General features: G+C 40.4%; 1 protein-coding gene across 2 annotated transcripts in view; it reads right to left on the bottom strand.

The window, feature by feature from the left end:
* dntt (deoxynucleotidyltransferase, terminal) overlaps positions 1–23,330 on the bottom strand; it is a 93,368-nt gene that overhangs the window by 25,447 nt on the left and 44,591 nt on the right. The window contains exons 9-10 of one of the 2 annotated variants that reach the window (XM_030748538.1): positions 10,521–10,769; positions 9,695–9,778 (exon numbers count right to left, since the gene is read on the bottom strand). In XM_030748538.1, the coding sequence (XP_030604398.1) occupies positions 9,695–9,778; positions 10,521–10,769 (333 nt within the window). The remainder of the gene's footprint in view (positions 1–9,694; positions 9,779–10,520; positions 10,770–23,330) is intronic. The other variant, XM_030748539.1, reaches the window with a different exon arrangement.

The raw sequence follows: 23,330 nt of genomic DNA, 5'->3' as shown, positions 1-23,330 counted from the left end.
TCATTAATCACACTCCACACATGACATAGAGTAATTACCCTCTGAGAAAGACGCATACAGACACACACACGCACTCGCAGTATATACCACACTTCGAGAGCACATGCGAAAGTATGCACAAAAAGGCAGGACGAATGACAATGAGTTTGAGTTACATGAGCATATTTTTAACAGGTGTGCTTTGGTTTGGAGACTGGGAACACCTGAGCCGCACCGCTGAACATTTGCAACACACACGCATGCTCACTCAGTGAATTTCAAGGGTAGATCCTGCTACACACAGAGGGGCGAGGGTTTTTTTTGAGGTGTTGGGCAGGGTCATAGATCCCTCCTGCCCAGGGAGGGAGTCAGTCTGTCTAGGCATGATGAAATCCTCCACCTGTCCTCATTCATCAAACCCACTACACATATTAATTATCACAAACCTTCAGACTTACAGCAGAGGACACACACACACACACACACACACACAAACACACACACACACTTCCCTCCCCAAACCTCAGACTTGCACCTCGGTTAAAATTCAACTGTGGTGGTGAGGAACTGATGCTGGGTGTAAGTGCCTGTGGCAGTACAAGTCAGCAGAGTATTTTCAGAGGACGACTAGATGTCAGTTGTTGCTAGCAGGGTGTCGCAACCCAAACTTGACAGTGGCGGTGCAGTCATATCGATCACATCGGGGTGCCAAAGATTTCCTGTGTTTTGTCCATTTCCCTTCACACTGACCAATTACTAGAAAACTCAACTGACTTGGCTGCTTCTTTATTGGAAAAATGGGCCTTTTCCACGTTAGGGACATTTCTAAGGAAACCAGACAGCCAAAGATCTGAGATCACTGTTGACAGCTTACAGTAGGAACAGCAAAGATGTGAAATATGACATAAACTAAAGATCATTTCGCAGTGGAATCACAGCAGCAGCAGCAGCACCAATGAGTTCCCAGAAAGAAAAAAATCACCTTGTTATATGAAAATGTTATATTTGAATAAGAAAACAAAGATGCATCATATGGAACACCACATGGTGAAATACAAATAGATAACAAACATAACAAAAATGTGGAATCTTAAAGTTTCATGACTGTATCGTGTCTTGTTGCGACACTAATCTGTCCACAGGCAGACAGACATATAGACACCTGCCAGTGAATTCATTTTGGTACAGTAGGTATACAACAGCCATGATGACACACGCCCACATTACAAGCCGCACTTGTGCGTATTGTAATGATAGCTGAATTTCATTCAGGAGTTTCAATTTGCACGTCCTCGAATTGCTCATGCAAGTTCACAGACACACTGTGTCACAACGTCTGTGGAGGTAAAGACCTTCTGGTCTATATTCATGCAGTATTCATTAACACAATAAGCAAGTGCGAGCACCCAGTTTGTTTGAGGGACTGAAACGGGGCTGCAACCTGCAGGTCTCATTCACCCCTGCCAAGCTTTATAGTGTCTTTTTAACCAGTAGGCAACACAACTTCAGCATATTTCTACAAATCTCTCTTTGACAAAAATGCTCTACAAACACACTACAGAAGCAAATCAGAAGTTAGTACCAAACTGGTAAAAAGGAACAAAGCATTGAAAGATAGCTTTTCCATCAGGGGAAGGTAAAGGTAAAACATATAAGCAGTGCCAAATAAGGGTAACATGACACAAAACTCTAAATAAATGATAATATTGTTCAGTGTTTGCTAGATAAGGAAATAAGCAACTGTTTGCTTACAGGTTAGATCACAATATCCGCTTAAAAGGCTGCATTATGTCAGTGCATTCAAAATTTGCTGAGTGAAAAATTACCAGCACTCCTTCCCAAAACCCATGAAGACGTCTTTAAAGTGCTTTTTCTGCCTAGTAAAACAAACTGGATCCAAGTAATGTTTGTCATATTCTGACTGGCTCAAAATCAACAGAAACACCCTGATTTTTAAAAAAATATATAATTATTTAAGCCAAAATAACCATAAACCACTCACAACACACATGCCTTGTTATTTAGGAGACCAGCGCGTTTTGAGGCTCTCTCCACTTCTGTACTGTTATGTCACAACGAGTTACAGAAAACCACAAAAAAACAACAACAACATGACAACTCTGTCACTGTGTGTGAAAATGGCCTCTCCCTCTCTCGAGCTGCACAATCTCGACAGTTCCTCAGATATTGTGTGATGGAAACACTGATTAGTTCTGTCTTAGGGCTCTTTATTTCCTTGGACTGTCTGGAAAAGAAGGGTCCAAATGTTTGGAAAACTGTCAAGCTGCCAGTTCAGAAGATTTTTTTTAAAAAGGGAAAATGTAGCTTAACATCTCAGTAGAGGCTATGTTTCTTTAAAGAAGCAGTGAAAGGTGCTACTCGGCCCTTCTTTACAATGCAGCCCGTAGCTTGGTCTCTTGTGTTATATGTGAGGCCTTTATGACCGTGAGGAGCTCCAGCTGTCAACATCCATCTCCTTAAACCAATAAAGCCTTGTGCTGTTCTGTTATTTCTTGTTATTGGTTTGGATAATGTTCCTACTCTGGATCACGGCATTCACTTTTAGCCATTGTGCTGAGATTGCTTGGGTGTCGCCTGTATTAAAATGGCATCATTTTTACCTGTGTAATAAAACTGTATTATGGTAAATGTTTGAAGCTGGAAACATATGCAGTGTACAAGAACCCTAAGTGACTGAGACAGTTGCAAGGATTCCCCTTGAGCTTGGTCTTAATTGGGAAGAGATCATTAGTTTGAGCATCACCCTCTAATCTTTTTTTTAAGCATTTTATAATAAGACAGAGACCAGCTTGCCTCTATTGAGAGCCACTCTGAAGCCCACAAGATTAAAGTCCTCTAAATGACCGCCTTTGGTCCTTAGCGTGGATGTCTCCCCTTTTAATCAGACATCAGTCCTCATTGCTCCCCTGTTTCTTTGACACCAGTCACACCGGCAGTGCAGAAACTCTCCAAATCTGCTGGCCAATTAGGAGGGACAAGAAAAAGATGAAAGTGTTATTACCGCTCTGTCCTCAGCCATACGTCGAACCAATTAACAATAAAAGCGTGGACAAAAAACGGGGACACTCTTCCTCTCCTGGTTAAGGCGAAGCAAGAGTGAACACAGGGAACAGTCAGCATTGTGTGAAGGCAGTGACAGGAAAGACACGAGACAGTTAATTGATCTTCATTATGTTAATTACAGCCGTGATGTGGAGCGCGGAATGAAAAATGTGTTACGCTGTTGTACAGTTCTGTCCAAATGTACCCTGTTAAGCTTTCTGCTGACCTTGAAACTACGGTCTCCTTTAGTGATGGAGTATGTGTTTGGCCTGTTTTCACTGCACTTTTAAAGCCTCAACAGGTTGATGGTCTTCTGTTGGCTTGTGGATGCATTTTGTCACCTCTCTCCTTCTCTGTATTGTGTGTAACACACCTTCTTAGCAAATCAAACCCCAAAAGACACATGCAAGTTTTTCCAAGAATATCTGTGGTGTGTGTGTGTGTGTGTGTGTGTGTGTGTGTGTGTGTGTGTGTGTGTGTGTGTGTGTGTGTGTGTGTGTGTGTGTGTGTGTGTGTGTGCGTGTGTGTGTGCGCACGCGTGTGTGTGTGTGTGATTTCCCCCTGTCCACCCCAGCGCACGGATGGCTGCACTGTCAGCAAGCCTGGTTCTGCCCTTGCATTTAAATAAACACCATCTGAGTTGGCTGGATGCGTATATTATCTGTCAGGAAGCTGCCACCCAGTGATCTTGGGGACTTTGACCTCTGTCCCCAGGGAGCAGCTGACGGGACATTGCGGTGACAGGGTGTCTTCCCTGTCGATCTGCCCGCTGATACGCCTTACACCCTTGTCCCGCTCGACTCACAACTCAAACGGCTTGCCTGTCTCCCCTATGCATTGGAAATGAGCCGCGGGTGCCTTACAGGATGCAATGAATAGTAGCAAGGATAGGATAAACATGAGCTTCGAAGATGCCTGTCATGAAGATTGATGGTTCCCTGGAATTTTTGTTGTCGTCTTGTCAGTACCATAAACTTTTCCCTGCTGAATAATTGAGTCCTTCAGCTGAAGAGTCGTGTCAATCTTTTTTAAGATTACACTGAGGCACTTGTACTTTTTAGGAGTGCAACTCAGGCTGAGCTGTAGCTGTAAATCAGCAGTTTTGTGTGAATAAATAAAGCTGAAGTTGGGCATTTCCTGCTGGTATACAGCATGCATATGATTTGGGTTAACAGGGTTAAAGGCAGAAAGTCATTTTAGGTTGGTCTTCACTTAGCATATATCCTGATTATATTCAGACACCCTCACTTGTTACTCTTTGCCTGGAAAATACTAATACAGCTGAGCTGTATGTCACCACTCCCTGCCTCACATCTCATCAAGCTAGTTGTCAAAGCCAATTTTCACATGTGGAAAATGACATCTCTGCATGGATTAAATAAATCTCGCATGCCAGGATGGAAGGTCTAATTTTTTCACAGGTTACTAATTATGACAGCCTATCTTATCATCACTATTACTACCACCACATGAGACATTCAGCTACAAGATGAAATACACCTACTGCCCTCTTCTATCCTTTCTAAAGCCAATTAGGTACAAAGTTACAATAAAGAAAAGTTGTTACTAAGCAAATTCTAATTAGATACACAACTGTAGGCAAGAAAAGAGTTAATTGGTTATTAAAATGCATAGGTTATGCTGTGAATAAGCTTCCCCTCTTTATTGTGCACCTACATACGACTGTGCAAGGTAAAATGTTGTTTATTTAATTTGGAAATGTGTAAATGAACCCTGTGCTCCCAAATGCAATTACCTTTACTTTAACAAGGTTTTGCTTTCGTACACTGAAACATTAAGATATATTTTGCTCGCTCAACTTGCGTTGATGAACTCATATATACAGTGCACTCATTTGTTCATGTGTGTGTGATGGAGATGGAGCACAGCGCTGCATCAAGCTCTGCCAAACTCTGCCCACCTCCCACGAAGCACTGCGCTATAATTAAAAATGTTGTTCTCCGTCTTGTTTCAACTTTCTTCTCGCTCAGAGAGAAAAACACTTATTACACAAAATAACTTTGAGCTTCCTTTGCTGTGGCAGTTCAACACAACAGCCGTAATCTACACTGATCAGCATAAAAAAAAAAAAAGTAAATAAATCATTGATCAGTGAGGTGAATAACGTTGTAACATCACCTCATTACAGTGCAGCGTTCTGCTCGGAAAGCTCGGGTGTTGATGTTCATGTAGATCAGACTTTTGATCACTTTGATTTTTTATTTTAAAGTGCTTCCAAATGGAAGTTTAGATTAAACAAAGGCTGTGTACACAAACTGCCGCGATGAACTCTTTTTCCACCAAAGCACATCCAGGCTTCAGGCACAGCACATCTTTGCTGATGTTAGCAAACAGGATGAAGAAGTGTTCATTACACTGGCAGAGCAGCCGACTCTTGAAATAATAAAGTGGGTTCAACACAACAAAGATCCATTACAGGCAGCCACACCAATTATGGCTCATGGTAGAAACAATGCTGGAGCTATAGAGATTTCCCCGTTCTTTCCAATTGTATTTTTTGACAATTGCAATTAACATGTCAATATTAAATAGTAAATGTGCAATGCCAATGCAGAGATTTGTAAACACGTATTTTTATTCACAATAGAGCATAGAAAAAACATTAAATGGTTGAACTGAGAAAATGAACCATTTTAAGAAAAGCATTAGTTCCTTTTGGATTTGATGGCAGCAGCATGTCTCAAAGAAGGTGCGATGGGGACAACAAAAGGCTGAAAATGTAAACAGCTGGAAGAGCAGCTAATTAGACTAATTAGCAGCAGGTCAGTTACACGATTGGGTGTATAAAGAGCATCTTCGACAGGCAGCCTTTCTCAGAAGTAAAGGTGGACAGAAGCTCACCAATCTGCAAAAAGCTGCTTCTACAAATTAGGGAGCAGCTACAGAATAATGTTTCTAAGCATAAAAAAGCTGTGAATATCACTTCATCTACAGCACATAATATCATCAAAAGAGTCAAAGAATCTGGAGAAATCTCTGTGTACAAGGGACAAGGTTGAAAATCAATATTGGTTGCCCGCAATCTTCCAACCCTCAGGACTTAAAGCATTAATGCATTAGAAACCATAATGATTCTGTCATGGAAATCGGTGCATGGGCTCAGCAACACTTCCAGAAATCACTGTCTCTGAACACAGTTGAAAAAGACAATGTCTTTTTCAGGAAAGGTCTTGCATATTTCAGCAAGACAATGTTAAACTACATACTGCAGTATGCCTTCATAGTACAAGAGTCGAAGTGTTGAACTGGCCTGCTGGCAGTACAGACCTTTCGCCACTTCAAAATATTTGGCGCATCATGAAACGATAAATACGACAAAGAGCTGCAACTGCTGAAGAGCTAGAATCCTCTCTCAGACATGAATGGGCCACCATTCCTCTCCCAAAAGTCCAGCAGCTGCTCTCCTCAGTTCACCGAGGTTTATAGACTATTGTTACAATAAGAGGAGATGCTACACAGTAGTAAACATTGCCCTGTCCCAACTTTTGTTGCTGCCATCAAATTCAAAAACTGACCCTTTTTGTTTCTTAAAATCGTACATTTTCTCGATTTAAACATTTTATATGTTTTCTATGTTCTATTGGGAATGAAGTATGGTGTTATTAGATCTTTTGTTTTTATATTTTTCACAGCATTTTTGGAATTTCAGTTTTATTTTTTTTACAAAATTTATCTAATCAGCCTAAATGTGGTAGCGTAGCCTAGTTAGACATGGTCCAAAAAACCTGTTAAAGTTCAGTCTGAGCACTGAAGTAGAAGTTTCATACCAAGTGAAACTCCTATCCGTTTCAAACAGGAAACTGAGCCTGCAGTTTGCACAGGCTCACCAAAACTGGACAACAGAAGACTGGAAAAACATTGCCTGATGAGTCACGATTTCTGCTGTGGCATCCAGATGGTAGGGTCAGAATTTGGTGTAAAGAACAAGAAAGCTGCAGTTCAGGCAGCTGGTGGTGGTGGTGGTGTGGGGGATATTTTCTTGGCACATTTTGTTCCCCTTAGCACCAGCTGAGCATCATTTAAATGCCACAGCCTATCTGAGTATTGTTGCTGACCATGTCCATCCCTTAATTGCCACAGTGCACCCATCTTTTGATGGCTGCTTCCAGCAGGATAACGTGCCATGTCACAAAGCTCAAAGCCTGTCAAACTGGTTTGCTGAACATGACAGTGAGTTCTCTGTACTCAAATGGCCTCCACAGTCACCAGATCTCAATCCAACAGAGCACCTTTGGGATGTGGTGGAACGGGACATTCACATCATTGATGTGCCGCCAAAACATCTGCAGGAACTATGAACTTTACAGCATCTTGCTAAATCTGCGCCATGAAGAATTAAGGCAGTTGTGAAGGCAAAAGAGGGCCCGACACTGTGCTAGCAACGTGTACCCAGTGAAGTGTCCAGTGAGCGTATGTGTAGGTTTATATAAATAAATCATCTAAACTGATTTTCTAAGGTTTACAGTAGACAATTAACACCCCCCCACCACCACCACCAAAAAAAAAATGAAAAAAAAAATCATGTCTTACTTCACAACTGATGTGGCTGTGATAGTTGTTGCTAGACGTGTTAATTTCTTTGGAATGCCAAGGGGAGACGTTTGCAGAACAAAGGCACAACTAGCACAGGTGGTTGGCTCAAAGCTGTGGGTGCAGCACCAAAGCTTTGCCTCTGTCCTGTACTTCTTCAAGGAGTCCTCAGCCTGAATGTTTAGAACAAAGCTCTGCACATTTCTAATGAAAACGCTTACCCGAATGAAAACATATGATTCTCATTCTGGCTTGGTCTGTATTTATAAATTATCACATTGTTAGCCTTGTTTGTATCTTCAAAGACAATACATAATATTATACAGTAATGTGATATTTTTCAATGACAGTTTTTCCTATAAAGCACCAGTTCACAAAAACAGGGCACCGGGGGAACCTGACTCAGGGAGGATAGCCATCTGTGTCAAACAGCTGAGATGTGGGAAAAGCAAAGAAAATAAAGAATACAGAGAAAAAAAAAATAATATAACACTGGCTTTGTGTTTAGTAAATAAGTCACTGTAGCATTAATTTGCAAACAGCTTACAGACAAGCAGTTTGTGGTTGTCGTCTCGTTAAATTTGCAGTTCATGGATGTTGCGGGTGCGTGTGCCATCAGCATAGTCTGAACGAGCCCAGTTATCTGATTTAAATGGATCTATTGTAGAAAGCCTTGTGAGCACAATTAAAAATGGGGCAACAAAGGATATCAAGAGTTCAAGGATAATATTTCAGTGAAAAATGGGTTTAACCAACTAAGACTTTGCTACACCACAGTGATGTAATACGTTGCATTGGCTTAGATTTAGCATTTGTGTTTGAACTTGTAATTTTATTTATTTATTTATTTTATTTAAAAAAAAAGAACTTGTAATTTTATTTTAGCTTTAATTTTACGTTTCATCCTGTTTGGACAACAACTTTTAATAGTACGCAGCTATTGTTCATAAGCCCCACAGCACATCAGGACTTTACTGAAATAAATACTCATTTTCATTGTGGTTTCCATGATTTCAGTTTTTGTCTGGGAGAAGACTGGACTCCTCATTATTGGCTATCTTAATTATAAGAAATATTTGTGTAGAATTTTAATTTTAGCAATAATAATTATTGTTATACAGGATTTAGCTGTCAAACTAAGGAACAAAATAAATAATCAGAAAAAATAGCTTAGTGATTTATCTTCTTTTCTCCCACTGATCCACTGGAGTCACCAACGTTGCACGATGACTGTGAAAAGCACAGTCTTGTGTGCCAATATGTCCCCCACTCTAACTATTCTTTACAAAGACTTTTAAATGCAGAGGGAAGGAAACACGGATCTCTTGACCTGATATCTGGATTCAAGATTTAGTGGTTATTCTTTTTGGGAGTGTTAACGTCTTAATTTTTCCCAGAAATGAATTTAAGACTTTTCAGTGACCCACGGATGCGTTTACAGACACTTTCTTATGATAAACAGCCACTCGCCCGCACAGGACACCAAAAGGCAAACGCTGGGTGTTGGATTATCCAGTTGACCACTTCAAAATGGCTTGAGCAAAAACTTAGTGCAAAATTAAATTTGTATAAGCTTCCTAAATCCCAAAGTACTGTTGCCATCCCCACAAACTGAAATGGCAATAATTTGAAAATCCACACTAACAGGAAAACTTTATAAACTTTAAAGAAATTGTTAAACTAAATCTGCAAAAGGCAAATCAGAGAATATCCCCCTTATTTGAGAACTCTTCTGTGAAAACACAACAAAGTCTGTAGTATTGCAAGTAAACGATGGATTGATGGACAACCTAAACAGAATGAGCCGGTGACTCATGCAACAACATGCTGTATATGGATTATTACTTTTACTTTCAGTAGATATTTGGTTATGTCTACACAACAAAACTACATAATTAGATTTTAAGAAACAATTTGAGTTAATATGAATTTTTTTAAAAAGACCCTTTTACAACATTAACTAGATTTTAAAAGAGCAATTAGAAATTTTTGAACTTCTAAAGTTATTTGTCAAGTGATTATTTTTCAGACTGATTAATATAAAACAGTTCATGAGAAACTATTGATGATGCAGCTGAAATGATTCATTAAAGCACAGTACCTTTGTTTTGTCATACAAGGAATGATTGTCCAGCAGCATTCGCCGCTCCATTCGAGCAAACCTCCTCAGGTCTCTCTCGAACTGCTGCGGAAGGAAGAATCAATAGTCTGAAATTAAATACCTATTTTCCTTGTCAGCTGTATGACTTTAAAAGGAAACAGTGATGTCTAAATGCATTTTGTATTCCTAGAGGACTTCTATCCCTTTTTATTATTGTTATTAGCAAGATGGTTTCAGGATATGAGACTTTGCTGATATGAAATCTTATTTTCATTATGTACACTTGGCTTTGAATGCCAAAACAGTGGTTCCAAAGTGGGGTTCTGGTACTCCTGGGTGTCCCATAGCCCAAAGGGTTCTCAAAAACCTTTATGTATAAACTTGATTAAAACATGCATATAAAGAAGGCCAAAAGAAACTTATATCATTTATTGCACATTACATCAATCTATCATGAAATCAGTTCTCTCAGCTACACTAACTAGGCAGCCAGCATGCTGGTGAGCATGGAGAAATATTTCAGTTAGTCCACCATGATTATGAGGCAATCCTGTGAGGGATCCTTGACCCCAAAAGTTTGAGAACTCTGGGTCTTAAAAGTACATTATTTCTCCTTAGAACCAGTTTCAAAATGAACTCCCTGTTTGTCAATCAAGGTCTTCCTTTGACTTGGTGCTGCTCTTTTGTCCAAGAAATATTTTACTACATGGCCTTGGCACAAGTAAGAATTGACCGTGACACTGAATAACTACTGGTAAATTTCTTCTGCTCACAAATTCTTCCTGCAGCTCCCTCACTTTCATTCATTTCCTATAATCCTTCTTACCCTGGAGCCGGTCCAGCCAAGGAGAGCAAAGGCGTAACGATCCACAGGTGGCGATACTAAGTCCACACGTACAGCCCTCCAGCCCCTGCTGTCTTCCTTGGCACTTTGGAGACCTTCCTCTACTTGGCTGTCCTCCAGCCGCAGGATCAGGAAGCACTTTGCAAAGTGGTCCATGGCCTCAAACCTGTGGCTGGGAAGCTTCAACTCATCAAAAGTAGAGGCCTGGTAATCGCAGTAGAGAAGAATGCCCTGATGAAAATAAAAGTAGAATGCGTGCACTGGTCTTTATGCATGGTTATGTTTTTAATCTGCTTGTCCAAGATACACAACAGTCTATAAAATGTTATCTATAATAGCTATAACACCAGGAATTAAATGTAGAGATTATGTAAAAAAGCATGCAACACTGGTTTTGAGCAGATGCTGGAAAGAGGACAGCCAGTTTATCTTTCTCAAGTGAACACCCCGGGGCCCTCACAGTAAATATCCAGCCCCCTTTCATCTCTGGCCCAGACTTCAGAGCAACCAAAAAGAGGACCTGGATAGCTTGCACACAGTGCAGGCTCGCTGGAGGTTAAAAATACTAAAGTATTATCCCGAGTAAGGTGCTGGTCAGGATAATTCTGGTTCATTTCATCCAGAAATCTCAAATGTTTTGCAAAAAGCAAAATTAGTATGACCTATAGAACCACAATGGCCACATTTGGCCACCCCAGGCTGAAATAAATCTAAATTGTCCTTCACATGTAACCATTTAACACTCTGAGAGTGACAGAAGAGTTTAACATTCGTGCTATTGTGCCTCTTTAGTCCTAATCCAAAGCCATTTTCTTGCAGACCAGAGTAATATCTTGTCAGCATTGCAGTAATTAAGACACATTGACATAAAAGCCTCCATTATTATGTGTTCCACTGACTGGCAGGAGCTATCAAATTTTATAATTTGTATTTTAAAAAGACTCAATTACTGGAATCCTGCACGGTGTTTAAACCTGGATCAAAAAGCTCAATTAAAGTGAAATGCTTCAATTCATGGTGAAATGTTTTTTTTTTTCTTAATAACCAACATATTTTTTTTTTCTTAGGCAAACTTCTCTGTTAATGTAGATAAGCTGAAGAGTTTTATAATATCCAGGCTTTCACATTTTTGTCTAAAAATGTTTCAGTATTTGTTAATACATTTTGTTAAAATATTTAATTGGAAGATTTAGCTGAATATTATCAGTGCAGCATTGACATCAAGGCAGACAAGGACAATAACTGTGTCCCTGTCTTTGAGCCTTTAGCTTAAAGGTTTCAATACATTCCTCCACAAATAGCCCTGCGTATGCAAACTAATGAAAACTTTTGGTTCATTTGTGACCAAACACTTGATTTTGACGCATTACCTGCACCATAGAGCACCAGTGTGCCTCTGACATTATCAAAAGATCACTTAAAATCTCAGCACATGTAGGCTGAGTGAAGTAGTTCTCTCTGAAACCTGAATGAAATTCTAACACAAAGGTATTGCTTTCCATGAACGCTGCAACTTATTTTAAAGCCAGATTCTTCATAAAAGGCTGCTTAGATACAGGCCTGGGGGTATTGAAAAAGACTGAGTCAAGGTAATAGCTGAGGAACGAGTTCATTTTTCTTTGGATGACAAATTGCTGTATTCTCATGCTTGAGGTAAATTTCATGTGCAAGTGGCAAAGAATAGAGATGATACCATGTGATAAGCTGATGGCCAGTAAACAAAGGTTTGTATTCATAACGACTGATGTTTTTAGCTCATCCGGACAAAAAAAAACTGATGAGCTTACGGCATGGCAAGGCCTCCATCCATCCACTATTCACAGGAATTACTAGTTCTCCCACAATATTGGTTAGATTTTAGTGAAACTCACACACAATGATCACCTATTGGGTCTTCACCCAAGCTGCAATCAAGGTCTGTTTGTCATTTTATGGGAAATAACCTGTGAGCTGTGATGGATCATGAATTGACGATGAATTGCTTTGTTAATGGCAGTGTGTCAACTGAGCAGTCTAAAATTTCTGTGCAGAAAGAATTATCAACAACTATTGTCCGAGTCACCAAAACATTTGGCTGAAACATACAAGATCCTCATAGGAGGAATTATAAGTAATCTCTCCTGCACCATCACCGAATAAAGTCTTTACTTATCCAACTAATATCTGTAGTTCAAAGTCCATTAATATTGTTTTCTTTCTTTAACCAAGATGAGGAATGGGGAGCAAAGCACAAAACCACCTGAAATGACGTGCAAAATGCTGAAAATGTGTTGAGATGACACAGAAAATGCCATTAAAAGTGGTATGCCTTTGTGTTTCATGTTGGTTTAAGGTTATAAAAACACAGTTTATAGCCAGCAATGCAAAGATTTAAAACTGCCATGGCACATTAGTTTTACTCTGACATCAAGACAGCAGTGAACAAGAGAAAAGAGTTCATTACCTGAAACTTATAGCTTAACATTCAATTATTATCTATGATTTAAGTATGTCTGCTTTATATAATCTAATAGAAAGTGCCCTTGTCTCTAGTGCACCCATAGTTGGCATTTATGGTTTTGAGCAAACGGTGTTGAGATTTACTGGATGATTGCCATGAAAACTGATACAGTCATTCACGACTCACCCAAATTAAATATAAATGCCTCGGGGATTTTCTGATGTCAACATAAGTTAGGAGTTAATTGTAATTTCTCTTCAGAAACTGTAAAACCAGTGACACTGGCATCAGCCTTAGTCTTACTGTGTTTGGTGCTAATTAGCAAGCTTAACGAAGAGTGTGATCTTTACACCCACTAAATAAACAGCCCCGTGCTAACATTTTTTTTTTTTTTTTTTTTTACTGTGAGCATGTTAAAGTAGCAAGATTACCATCTAGTTTCAAAATTTGTGCTGAGGCCCCGTCTCACAGAGCCAACAGCATGTTTTTAGACCTGATCAAATAGCAACCAAGGGCCAAATTGGACTTTCCAAAACAAAGTTCTTCAGTCCCATGGTTAGAATTTAATGGATTACCCTTTTTATACATCTATGGACTTCAAGATAATGCAAATCCTCATGAACATTACACTGGAACATTTAATAATAAATTTCTAATTTGCAATGGAAACTTTATATAGTGGCACCCTTAAAGAAAACCCCATGAATCCTGAACACCTGCACCAGGTCACATGTTCTTGTCCATCAGTTCTCTAGGTAACATCTAAGTCTCCTACTGATGAAAGAGTAAATCCTCGTCACATTATTGATGGAGTGTCACCATCAGATGTTGAGCAGAAGCAGAACTTATTTAGTCTGTTCCTGTGCATGTCTGCTCTAAACCTGTATAACCTGCCATAAGACAAAACCTTGGAACCCTGTCATTGTTAAAAGAAACAAAATATTCTTAAATGAAACACTGCATCACCACCAAACCTGTGCATTTTTTTAGTTCTGTGTTTAATCTGTCTATCAGAAGTCTTCCTGCTTTACAGGAAAATCCCTTTTAAGGGTTTTTAAATATTCACATGGATTAATTAGAACTTACACTGTATAAAATAATTACAGAAATGAAACATGTCCAGTGGTTAAACTGAGACTAAAGTAAAGCTTTAAAAAGTAAGTCATAAATGTGAACACAGGCTTCATCAGCAGGGCTTTGGATACCAGTAAAAGAACATGGACCAGTGTGTGAGCCTGTCTTCAGCCTTGTCATGGATCTGATTTGAGTCTGGAGTGCTAAAAAAAAAGAGGGAATGGATGAGTGTACGACCCAACAGAGAAACAAGCTTTCAGTCAGCCATAGTAGATGGTTGAAGCCCATTCCCTGGTAAATGGTTCCACTCTTTAGATAATGAAAATCTCTGCCAAGTAAGATGTCAGTGTGTTGAAGAGAGAGGAGAGAGGGTCACTGATGAGAAACAAAGCCATAAGAGTCGAAAAGAGTGAAATGGAGGGAGTGCGAGAGAGTTAGAGAAAAACGAGTAGATAGTAGGAAGAAAGTGAAGCAAAAGACAGATAGTCCATGAATTGATTTCCCGGGGCCTTGCCCTGGCTGATTTTGCTTCTCCCTGGGTGTAGCAGCATTAAGGCGATTAAGATTACAAATTGTCAATTTAATTCCAGCGCCCAGAGTAATTGTTGGGATACTACTCTCCTCTCACTGGCCATAAATTTGCTTCACTCCCCTTAAAGAGCAATAATTGGGGAAGAGAGTGCAGTGAGCAGCCACTCTGCCTGTCCAGCTGATGACTGAGGTTAATCACGAAACATTAAACACCTTGTCAGCATACCCTGAATAGCCATTACTAAACAGTCCTGCCTGGCCTCGGAACGGCACAAGTTATCAGAGGAGGACAGCGCTTCCCACGGGGCGCCGAGATAGAGGGTGGTAAGAAATCTAAGGTGATGACACACCGGGTAGCAGATCTCAAAGAAATAGCCAGGCTCCTTCACACTTTCCCTCTAATTATCTTCAGGAGTGGGCTCATTTGCTGTGCAACTACGGGCAAAAATTTGGGATTTCACCTGCTGCGGCACCCCTGGACCGCTCTCCCTCTGCAATTACAGATAACCATTCACCTTCTGATAAAAGGGACGGAGAGGAAAGTTCCCTTTGCATTCAGTAATAGCTTAGCTACAGGCAGTGACAGTTCTCACTTGGATAATGAGGGCAGAATGACAGCATAAAAGCACTTAAATACTGACTAATCTGAAATTAAAATCCCCCTGAGCCACACTTGAGACGAGCTGTGGGAGAACGTCTGCTGCACATCTGATACAGGAGGCTGCAAATGTAGGTCACTTGTTCCGACCCCTCCTGAAAAAGGATTTCTTTCGGTCTTGAATCACATTGATGCCTTCAGAGAAAAGTATTAATTAGCTACGGTGACAGTTGCACAGACCATTAAGTACCTGAATGCAGATGCCCTTCACTGGATGAATGTGCGGCCCTCCTGCCTACACACATACAGTACAGTATAGTACAGCAGCGCTGATTTCCCCGTCTCTCCCTTTCAGCCTGACACAGACACTCACAAATCCAACATAAAAACAGGATGTCATGAAGTTCCCCGTCTCAGCATCGCCGGGGGCTGTTTAGCCCAATAGCGCTCTGTAATCATCTCCTACACAGCAGGTAGTGTCAGCGAGCATCTGAGAGTAAGCTTATTCCACCAGAACTGTTTACAGAGGGAATTACAGAGGAGGACAGCAAGGAGATAATCTTTCCCCCCAAAGCTTTTGCCTCTGAGCATTCGGGGGAAAAAAGAGTCATGTGAACATGACTTTTGAACGTGTGATCAGAAGGTTGAGTGGTTTCTTTCTTTCTTTTTTAATCCCTATTTGATGATTTACTCAAGGTACTTTCTTTGGATTATGATGAGTGGACACAGAAAAGCCACCTGCATCCAGAGGATGGGTGCATCGTTATCAGGGACACCCTGATCTCATCTCGCATTCTTTCTGACTCACAAAAAGAGACATCAAAACGAGCCTTCAAGTTGCAGATTAGCGTGCTAGCCAGCACCATCTGAACTGCACTTTGACTTTGATACAGAGCCTCAGCAGAATGAAAGAAACTGATTCATGAAATTAAAGTACAGCAGTTTATGCGTCTGCCTGCCTGTGTGTCCTCTCAGTGCCAGTCAGAGTAGTCATTACTGCTCAGATTTTATTTAGATCTCAAAGTGACTAAGCCTCTGTGACTGCTGAATAACCTCAGCCATATGGGCATCTCTGTCTGAATCCCGTATTCAGCCACAGGGAAAACTCTCCAATTACCAGCCATGCTGACCAAACGCAGAACAATAAAGCCTAAGATGAATGGCATCATAATGATTGCAATGCATACAGACCTCAGCCTTTAGAAAGCAATGCTTGAACAGTATTTAGAGACAGATGATAGATGGACGGAGGATGAAGCACGGTCCTCTCCGTCTCTTCGCTGCTGTTGCCGGGGCCAAGCTGAATCTCATCTGTCTGCCACAGAAGCTGGTGGCTGACCTTGCTTCTGCCCCCAAGTTATGCTTTCAGAATTTCAGCAGTAAAAGAGGGGGGAGAGGAAAAAATGATGAACCCCTTTTTACAAGGACATTTGGAGATAGATGTATTTTTAACTCCCTTCAGGCTATAGAGGGGTGCTGGATGAAGGGGGGACGGGGTGAGTTCCAGGGGCTGCCTATGATATTAGGCCTGAGTGAAGACATGTCGGCCCCCAGGGGCTCGATTGCAGATGACAAGGTTACACGACTTAGAGTCAACCTCTGCTACCTCCACTTAATCACTGTCTCTTGTGTCCTCATCCCTCCAGACGGCCCCCTTTCCATCCCTATTCTGCCCACCCTGCTGTGAAGAAAGCTTCCGGTCTTATCACGCTGTCCCTTCTTAGCTTTCTAAAGCCTTTTTTAACACCTGCCCTACCTGCCTAATTCACTGTCTCACATCCATTCTGCCTCCCTATCCCTGTACATTCACACATCCTTTCACGCCTTCACCTCACTCCCTCTACCTATAGTGGATTTACAGTAAGTGGCTGCAAGTGGTGAGAGCTCCCTGCGATAACATGCAATAAGTAGGAGGTAATTATCGCCAGGATGGACCTCTGAAGGAGCGCAGGGATGCGGAGGTGGGGATGGAGGAGGGTTGGAGGGATGGAAGGGTTTATTTTTAAATCCAGTGATGTCAAAAAGAAGCCGGTAGCTAGACTAGACAGTGTGATTCTGCTCTTTATCAAATACTTTCCTCCTTTTATGACCCTCTTCAACTATGCATTTACATAAAGTCCAAGACAGTGTTGACAAAGAAAAGTCCTTCCACATCCACATCTTTTTGTACTGTACATTTTTATATAACAGATACTGTCTTTAATGGCCTTTTACAGACCAGGTTGTTCTGTTGCATGTGTCATCCTGCTCAGTGGTGAGGTATCTGCTGGCAATTATATAGGAACTTTTTACCAAGCTGCTCTGAAGGCAGGCGTAATGACTGGAATGCCATTTAGTCCCACTAGTAGGGAATATTTTCTTGGTGCTTTCATGGGCAATCTGCTGGAGTTTACTTCCACTAATTCAAGCCACTGAACTGGATCTTTTCACCGGGTTTGGTACCTTTTAGAGCATTTTAGCACATGCAGTGCTGTGCAAAAGTCTTGAGCCAGCCCTTATTTCTTTATGTTTTGCTTGGAAAATAGGAAACAGGTGCAGTGACTTATTGGAACATGTGCAAGGATAATAAGGCATATATACCGGTATATAAGGCAAAAATAGAGTTTGTGCAATTCTAACTCTCTGAGGCAGCTTTCTTGTCATTTCTTTCAGTAGTCTTCAGGAACAGTTCTCCAGGCTTCTTGAAGGACATTTAAAGCTCTTCTTTGGATGTTGGCTGCCTTTTGCTCTGTTCTCTGTCAAGATGATCCCACACTGCTTCAGTAATGCTGAGCTCTGGGGAGGCCAATCTATGATAGTGTTTCCACTGTGTATACTTTTACTGCATTGGAAGTGTGTTTGGGGCCATTGTCATGCTGAAAAATGAAGCTGTTGCCAGTGAGATGCTTTGCAGATGGTATTACACGGTGGGTCAATATCTGATATTTTTCTGCGTTCATAGTTCCATCAGTTTTGACAACATCGCCAACACCAATCCAGCCCTCACAGATGGCTGTAGATACTACTGTTCATCTGCCGTAGGTAGTTTTTCTTAGCCCTGCCACTTCTTTTTTTGTCCTCCACTTGTCCAGTTTCCTCATTTTTTTGAGCACACACTGCACACAATGCTGAGATATGCCAAGTTTTTGACTAATAGCTCTTTGTGAATAACCTTGTTGGTGCAGAAAAACTATTTTCTGCCTGTCAAACTGTGTTATCTTTGGCATTCAATTAAAGAAATGGGAACAAATGATGTGTTTTTGCAACAGGTTGCAAATGACAAAGTACCTAAAGACACAATTTAAAACTGGTTTGTTGCTAAGTTATCTGAAGACACAACAGTAGTTCATCCCTTGAGTTCGATGCCCTTTTAATCCTTGAATGATTCATAGGTCAGTGTGCAGTGGCTTAATGAAGAAAAAAAATGAACACGGTCTGCTAAGGGACTGGACTGAAAGCGAGTGAAAAAGCCACCAGTGTCCAAAGTAAAACTATCGCTCAAGACTACTTAAAAAAAAAATTGCATCAGTGTATCAGTTTATAAATACAGCTTGCAAACCAAGTTCCCTGGCCTTTACTGATTACTTACAATTTCACCCTCTTCCCCAAGGAAGATAACTTCTGGCTCCAAAAGAAGAACTTTGCAGCAGCAAGAGAACAGGGCTTTGGTTTAATCGGTAACTTTCCCCCATCTAAGTCAAACAGTGGACAGTAAATATGGAAACTCTACCCAACAAAAGAAAAAGAGTGATGGAAACCAACATTAAAACAAGAGGGAGCCACAGATAAGCTTACATTCACGAGAGCTTCAGGATCCCACATGCTTTACAGGGACATACAGTATGTGTTACATCTGCTAGATCAGTGAGGAATAACACCTGCTCATACCGGCCTCATCCAGTCAGGTGTTTTAAAATAATCTGGTCACATTGGCACCGTGAGGAGCGATGTGGGAGAAGTTGTTAATGTTAATCATATATTTAAAAAAGTCTTCTTTTGTTGATAGTTTCTTCAAGACTGTTAAGTTGGTGAAAATCTTATGTGTGACTTGGCATTGTGACATTTTTCGGGTTTTCAAACTAGACCACAAGAGAAAGTTAGGAACTACGGCTTTAAAGCCTGCTGCTCTTCAATGATCACAAATCACGAGGCCATTATTCATGGATGAAAAGCAATAGTTTCCAGTCATATTTGAATTCTATTCCTCCTTGCCAGAGTTATCTAACTATGCATCCAATCTATTCAGCAAGTGCCTAACTGAACTAGTAGACAGTGAATTACTTGGGCTGCTTTATTCATTTCCTCCTCCCAGAGAACGCTCCTATGGATGCACGCAATAAAAAGTTGAAAGCTGGAGGAGGTCGGTATAATCCTGCACACGACTATCTATAATTTAAACACCCTGGATATTTATTTCAACAGTTGTGCTTAACACCTCAGTTTAATATAATTGCAAATGTCTTTTATGCACCACGTTTAAGTAGAACACTTCTGGAACCCATTGATATTTGTCACATTATCATGATGTTAGCAGCAAATAATTGTCACCATTTGAGTACAGCCAATAATTAAATTATTATGTTTATGTAAACATAGTCTGCCATTAATATTGTCTCTCTCTGGGTTTTATCTCTTTCTCGCACATTTTTTTCACGCTCCTCACACTCACGTTCTCACTCATGAATCAGTCACCATCTGTTTCTTTGTCACTCCTTCTCCTCCCCTCTCACCCACTTCTCATTTTCTGCCCACTTTCCATTAAAAGACCCATTTTCCACAACGGGGTGTCCAATGCTGCCCGTGGTCCTTGAAAGTCCTAAAAGTAGTTCTTAATGTAACTGCTAAATTGTACTCTATTTTTTTTTTTTTTTACCTACAATCACTCACCTTTTCCAAATCTCGTTCCACTGCAGGCAACTAAAGAACTCCTTTCTCTCAAATTTTCACAAAAAAAAAGAGCTGTATTTCCAAGGACACAGCTCTGAATCATGGGAAATTGGCCAACTCCTTTCAGTAATTTATTATTAAAACATGCTGAAAACCTTACAATAGCTTACAGTGGCAATGAATGGAAGAGTGGCTTATGAATTCAGGAGGTTTTTCAATACAAAAAGAGTGCAATTAGTTACATATGTTATCCCATAATATGCATATGCATGTATGCACATTTTCTCTACTGTTCAAGTTTATTACCTCTGAAAACTGGATTAGAAACCTGGAAAAGACACAGATCAAACTCCTATGTCAGCACATGGTAAGCTTCTGTGTATTTTGGTGTTTTCTGCTTATGACATGTGACACACTCACCTACAGTTTTGTTTGGTAAACCTGTTCAAATGCTCATTAATGGAAATATCTAATCAGCCAATCACATGGTAGCAATTCAGTGCTCTTAGGCAAGATGAAGTTCTGAAGTACAAACTGAGCATCAGAATGAGGAGAAAAGGTGACTGAAGTGACTTTGAATGTGAAATGGCTGCTGGCGCCATCCGGGCTGGTCTGAGTATTTCAGAAACTGCTGCTGTTCTGCCGAACATCCATGGTCCAGGTTGACGTGATAGCATCACATCAACCTGGACCAAAATGACCAAAATCTGTGTCATGAAGAATGAAAGCAATTCTGAAGGCTAAAGGTACTACCTGGTACTAGCCAAGTGGACAGTGAGCATATGTAATGTATGAAGCTGATCAAAAATGTTGCAAATGATTCAGTTATTTTTATTGGTGCTTCTATTAAAATTCTAAAAGACTAAAGCACTACAGTGTTGTGTTTCTGTCTCTACAGAACAACACAAACCCTCCCTAACCACAACAGAGAGAGGAATGGGAAGAATGTTGTGCGCAGCTGAGTAAGAGAAGTATATTAGTCTCTAGTTTGGGCAGTTTCATGATAGCTACACTGCAAGTCTGTGTATGGGGTACACATCATTGTATGCAAACATGAATTTCTCCATGGAAAGACTTTTTTGTTTTAGAAGAAGAAGAATACTCTGACAAGTTCAGATAATAGTCAACACCTCAAAGGCTGATGGCCTTCTTAAATGACTAGCTAATTTGCATATGCTTTATCAACATTATCAAATAGAGGTGCTGTAGCAGTAGGTAACACAATGCAATGTAGGAACAAAGGATGCTAAGAACTGGCTTTTTTTTCACTTTTGTAAATATCCTATTAAATTATTCTGAAATGATTAGTGATTCCAGTAATGATTTGTTGTTATTTACAGAATTCTGGCTCAGTTTCATATTAATTTAGATGAAAACAAATGTACTTTCCTTTCAAGAACAACAGCGTTAATAAGGAGCCCCAAACCTTTGAGCAATAATATAGCAAAGGGAAATACTACACCCTGTTGGGTAGCCTTCAAGGCCTGATGAGGAAATTAAAAGAAGTTTTAATAACTTGCACAATTAAAATTTAATAAACTTCCTTTTTAACAAAGCTTTAGGAGTGTGCAAATTGTTGGGTGAGAAACATATTTTATTCTCAACATAAGACCTAGATTTTGTGGTACATCTCTTTTTAATTTAGCGATGTGCTGTCAAGTTGAACATGGCTGCATTATTTGGTACATTTATGTTTAGGTGTACTCTCAGCACACCTCTTCGTTTTTTAAAGGAGAACAGACAGCACTGTTATAGCCTTGAGGGCTAATCACACTGCAGGTTGGAGAAAGCCCATGCTATAGGCAAAACACAAATAATAAAACCAGCTGCAAAAAGCACAGATTACAGTCAAATCCATCATCAAGTGGCACTAAAAATCCTGGATGTGTTTGCATGGTGCTGGAGAATGAGCTAACATGTTGATCTTTTTAGAATTTTGCTTATTATTAACCTGCCAATTCAAATAGTCTGATGGGATTAGCTGTTATGTAGTTGCTTTCAGAACAGTTGCTTTGTTGCTTTTTGGCTAAATATTCTGGTAATTATGTGGTTAGATTTCATCATTAAAGCTAATTGGTTATGGTGAGGAAAATATGTGGGTAATGTACAGTGCACATACTGTATGCATCAACATATGACATCAATCAGTCCTGACCAAGGATACACGTGCAATAGATACAAATGCTAGTTATTACTGATCACTTTGCCTATAGAGGTTTTTCGCATGATGTCACCTGCACATACTGGACGTGATACAGCCACGAAAACAGGAAACATTCATCTTCTAAGTAAAAGCGTTAGTCTCTGCTTCTGGTTAGTGTCAAACTTTTTACAGTTTCACTATTGGAGTAGTTTACGAGCGTTTGCGGACAAGTCAGCATCCTCCAAGCTACTACGGTCACCTGCAGAAAGCTGCTAGCAGCCATAGCAAAGGAGGTTTTTACCAGTTGGTCGGGGAATGCACATTTTTGCCTGGCGGATGATGGTTGCCAGGAGATCACTGACCAGTCTTTAGGCCTGTGTGATTAGGCCCTAAGCAACTGATTTCACAGCAACTGCCATCAACCTCTAGCAACAGCTCACCAACGATTCAGGGAATACACATTTTCCCTTGTGACCAGTGGTTGCCTGATGGTTGCGGACCAGTCTCTAGGCCTGGCTAGATCCTTATTCTCTTGACCCTATAGCGTGACTCGTCCGCAATGAAGAACAAGTTAGCAGTCATGTGAATGTAAAACTTCGATTGAGCTATGAATCATCTGGGAAGTCTAGGTTTAGACCTAATATAGGCATAGCTGCAGAAATCTGCAATGACATATGACTCACGCCACCAGAATAAGAAAACAAACAAAATGCTTTCACATTCTCCCATTTTCCACACCTCTGACAGATAACTGGCACTATTACCCAGCATGCAGCAACAACAAGCATTCATCTGAGCTGTGTCTATGACTGTTTTGGTGCTGCTCTGGAAACATTTACCTTGTTGTTTGTACAATTGCTAGCACCTTACTGTATTTCCTCAGGAATTTCTGTTTCGGCTGATTTTCTTTCCTCAGAGCTGTGCCTGCACTGTGCAATCAGTGTATTTGCATGTCCTTCGTCATGTTGCAGTGGTTTGAGCTTGCTGGGTCGCCGTGGGCCAGGATGTAAGTTTGGTTTGTTTACACATGCAATAAGCCATGAGACACATTAGACGTGAATGCAGGATATAGAAACACAGATGGACAGCTAAACTAGCTTCAGAGATTTAACATCAAATGCAAAGCAGTGTTCAAGCATT

This window comes from Archocentrus centrarchus, chromosome 15 (genome assembly GCF_007364275.1).
Source record: "Archocentrus centrarchus isolate MPI-CPG fArcCen1 chromosome 15, fArcCen1, whole genome shotgun sequence".
Taxonomy (NCBI): domain Eukaryota; kingdom Metazoa; phylum Chordata; class Actinopteri; order Cichliformes; family Cichlidae; genus Archocentrus; species Archocentrus centrarchus.
The sequence above is the reverse complement of the archived record's forward strand: the minus strand, read 5'-3'. Positions and strand labels throughout refer to the sequence as shown.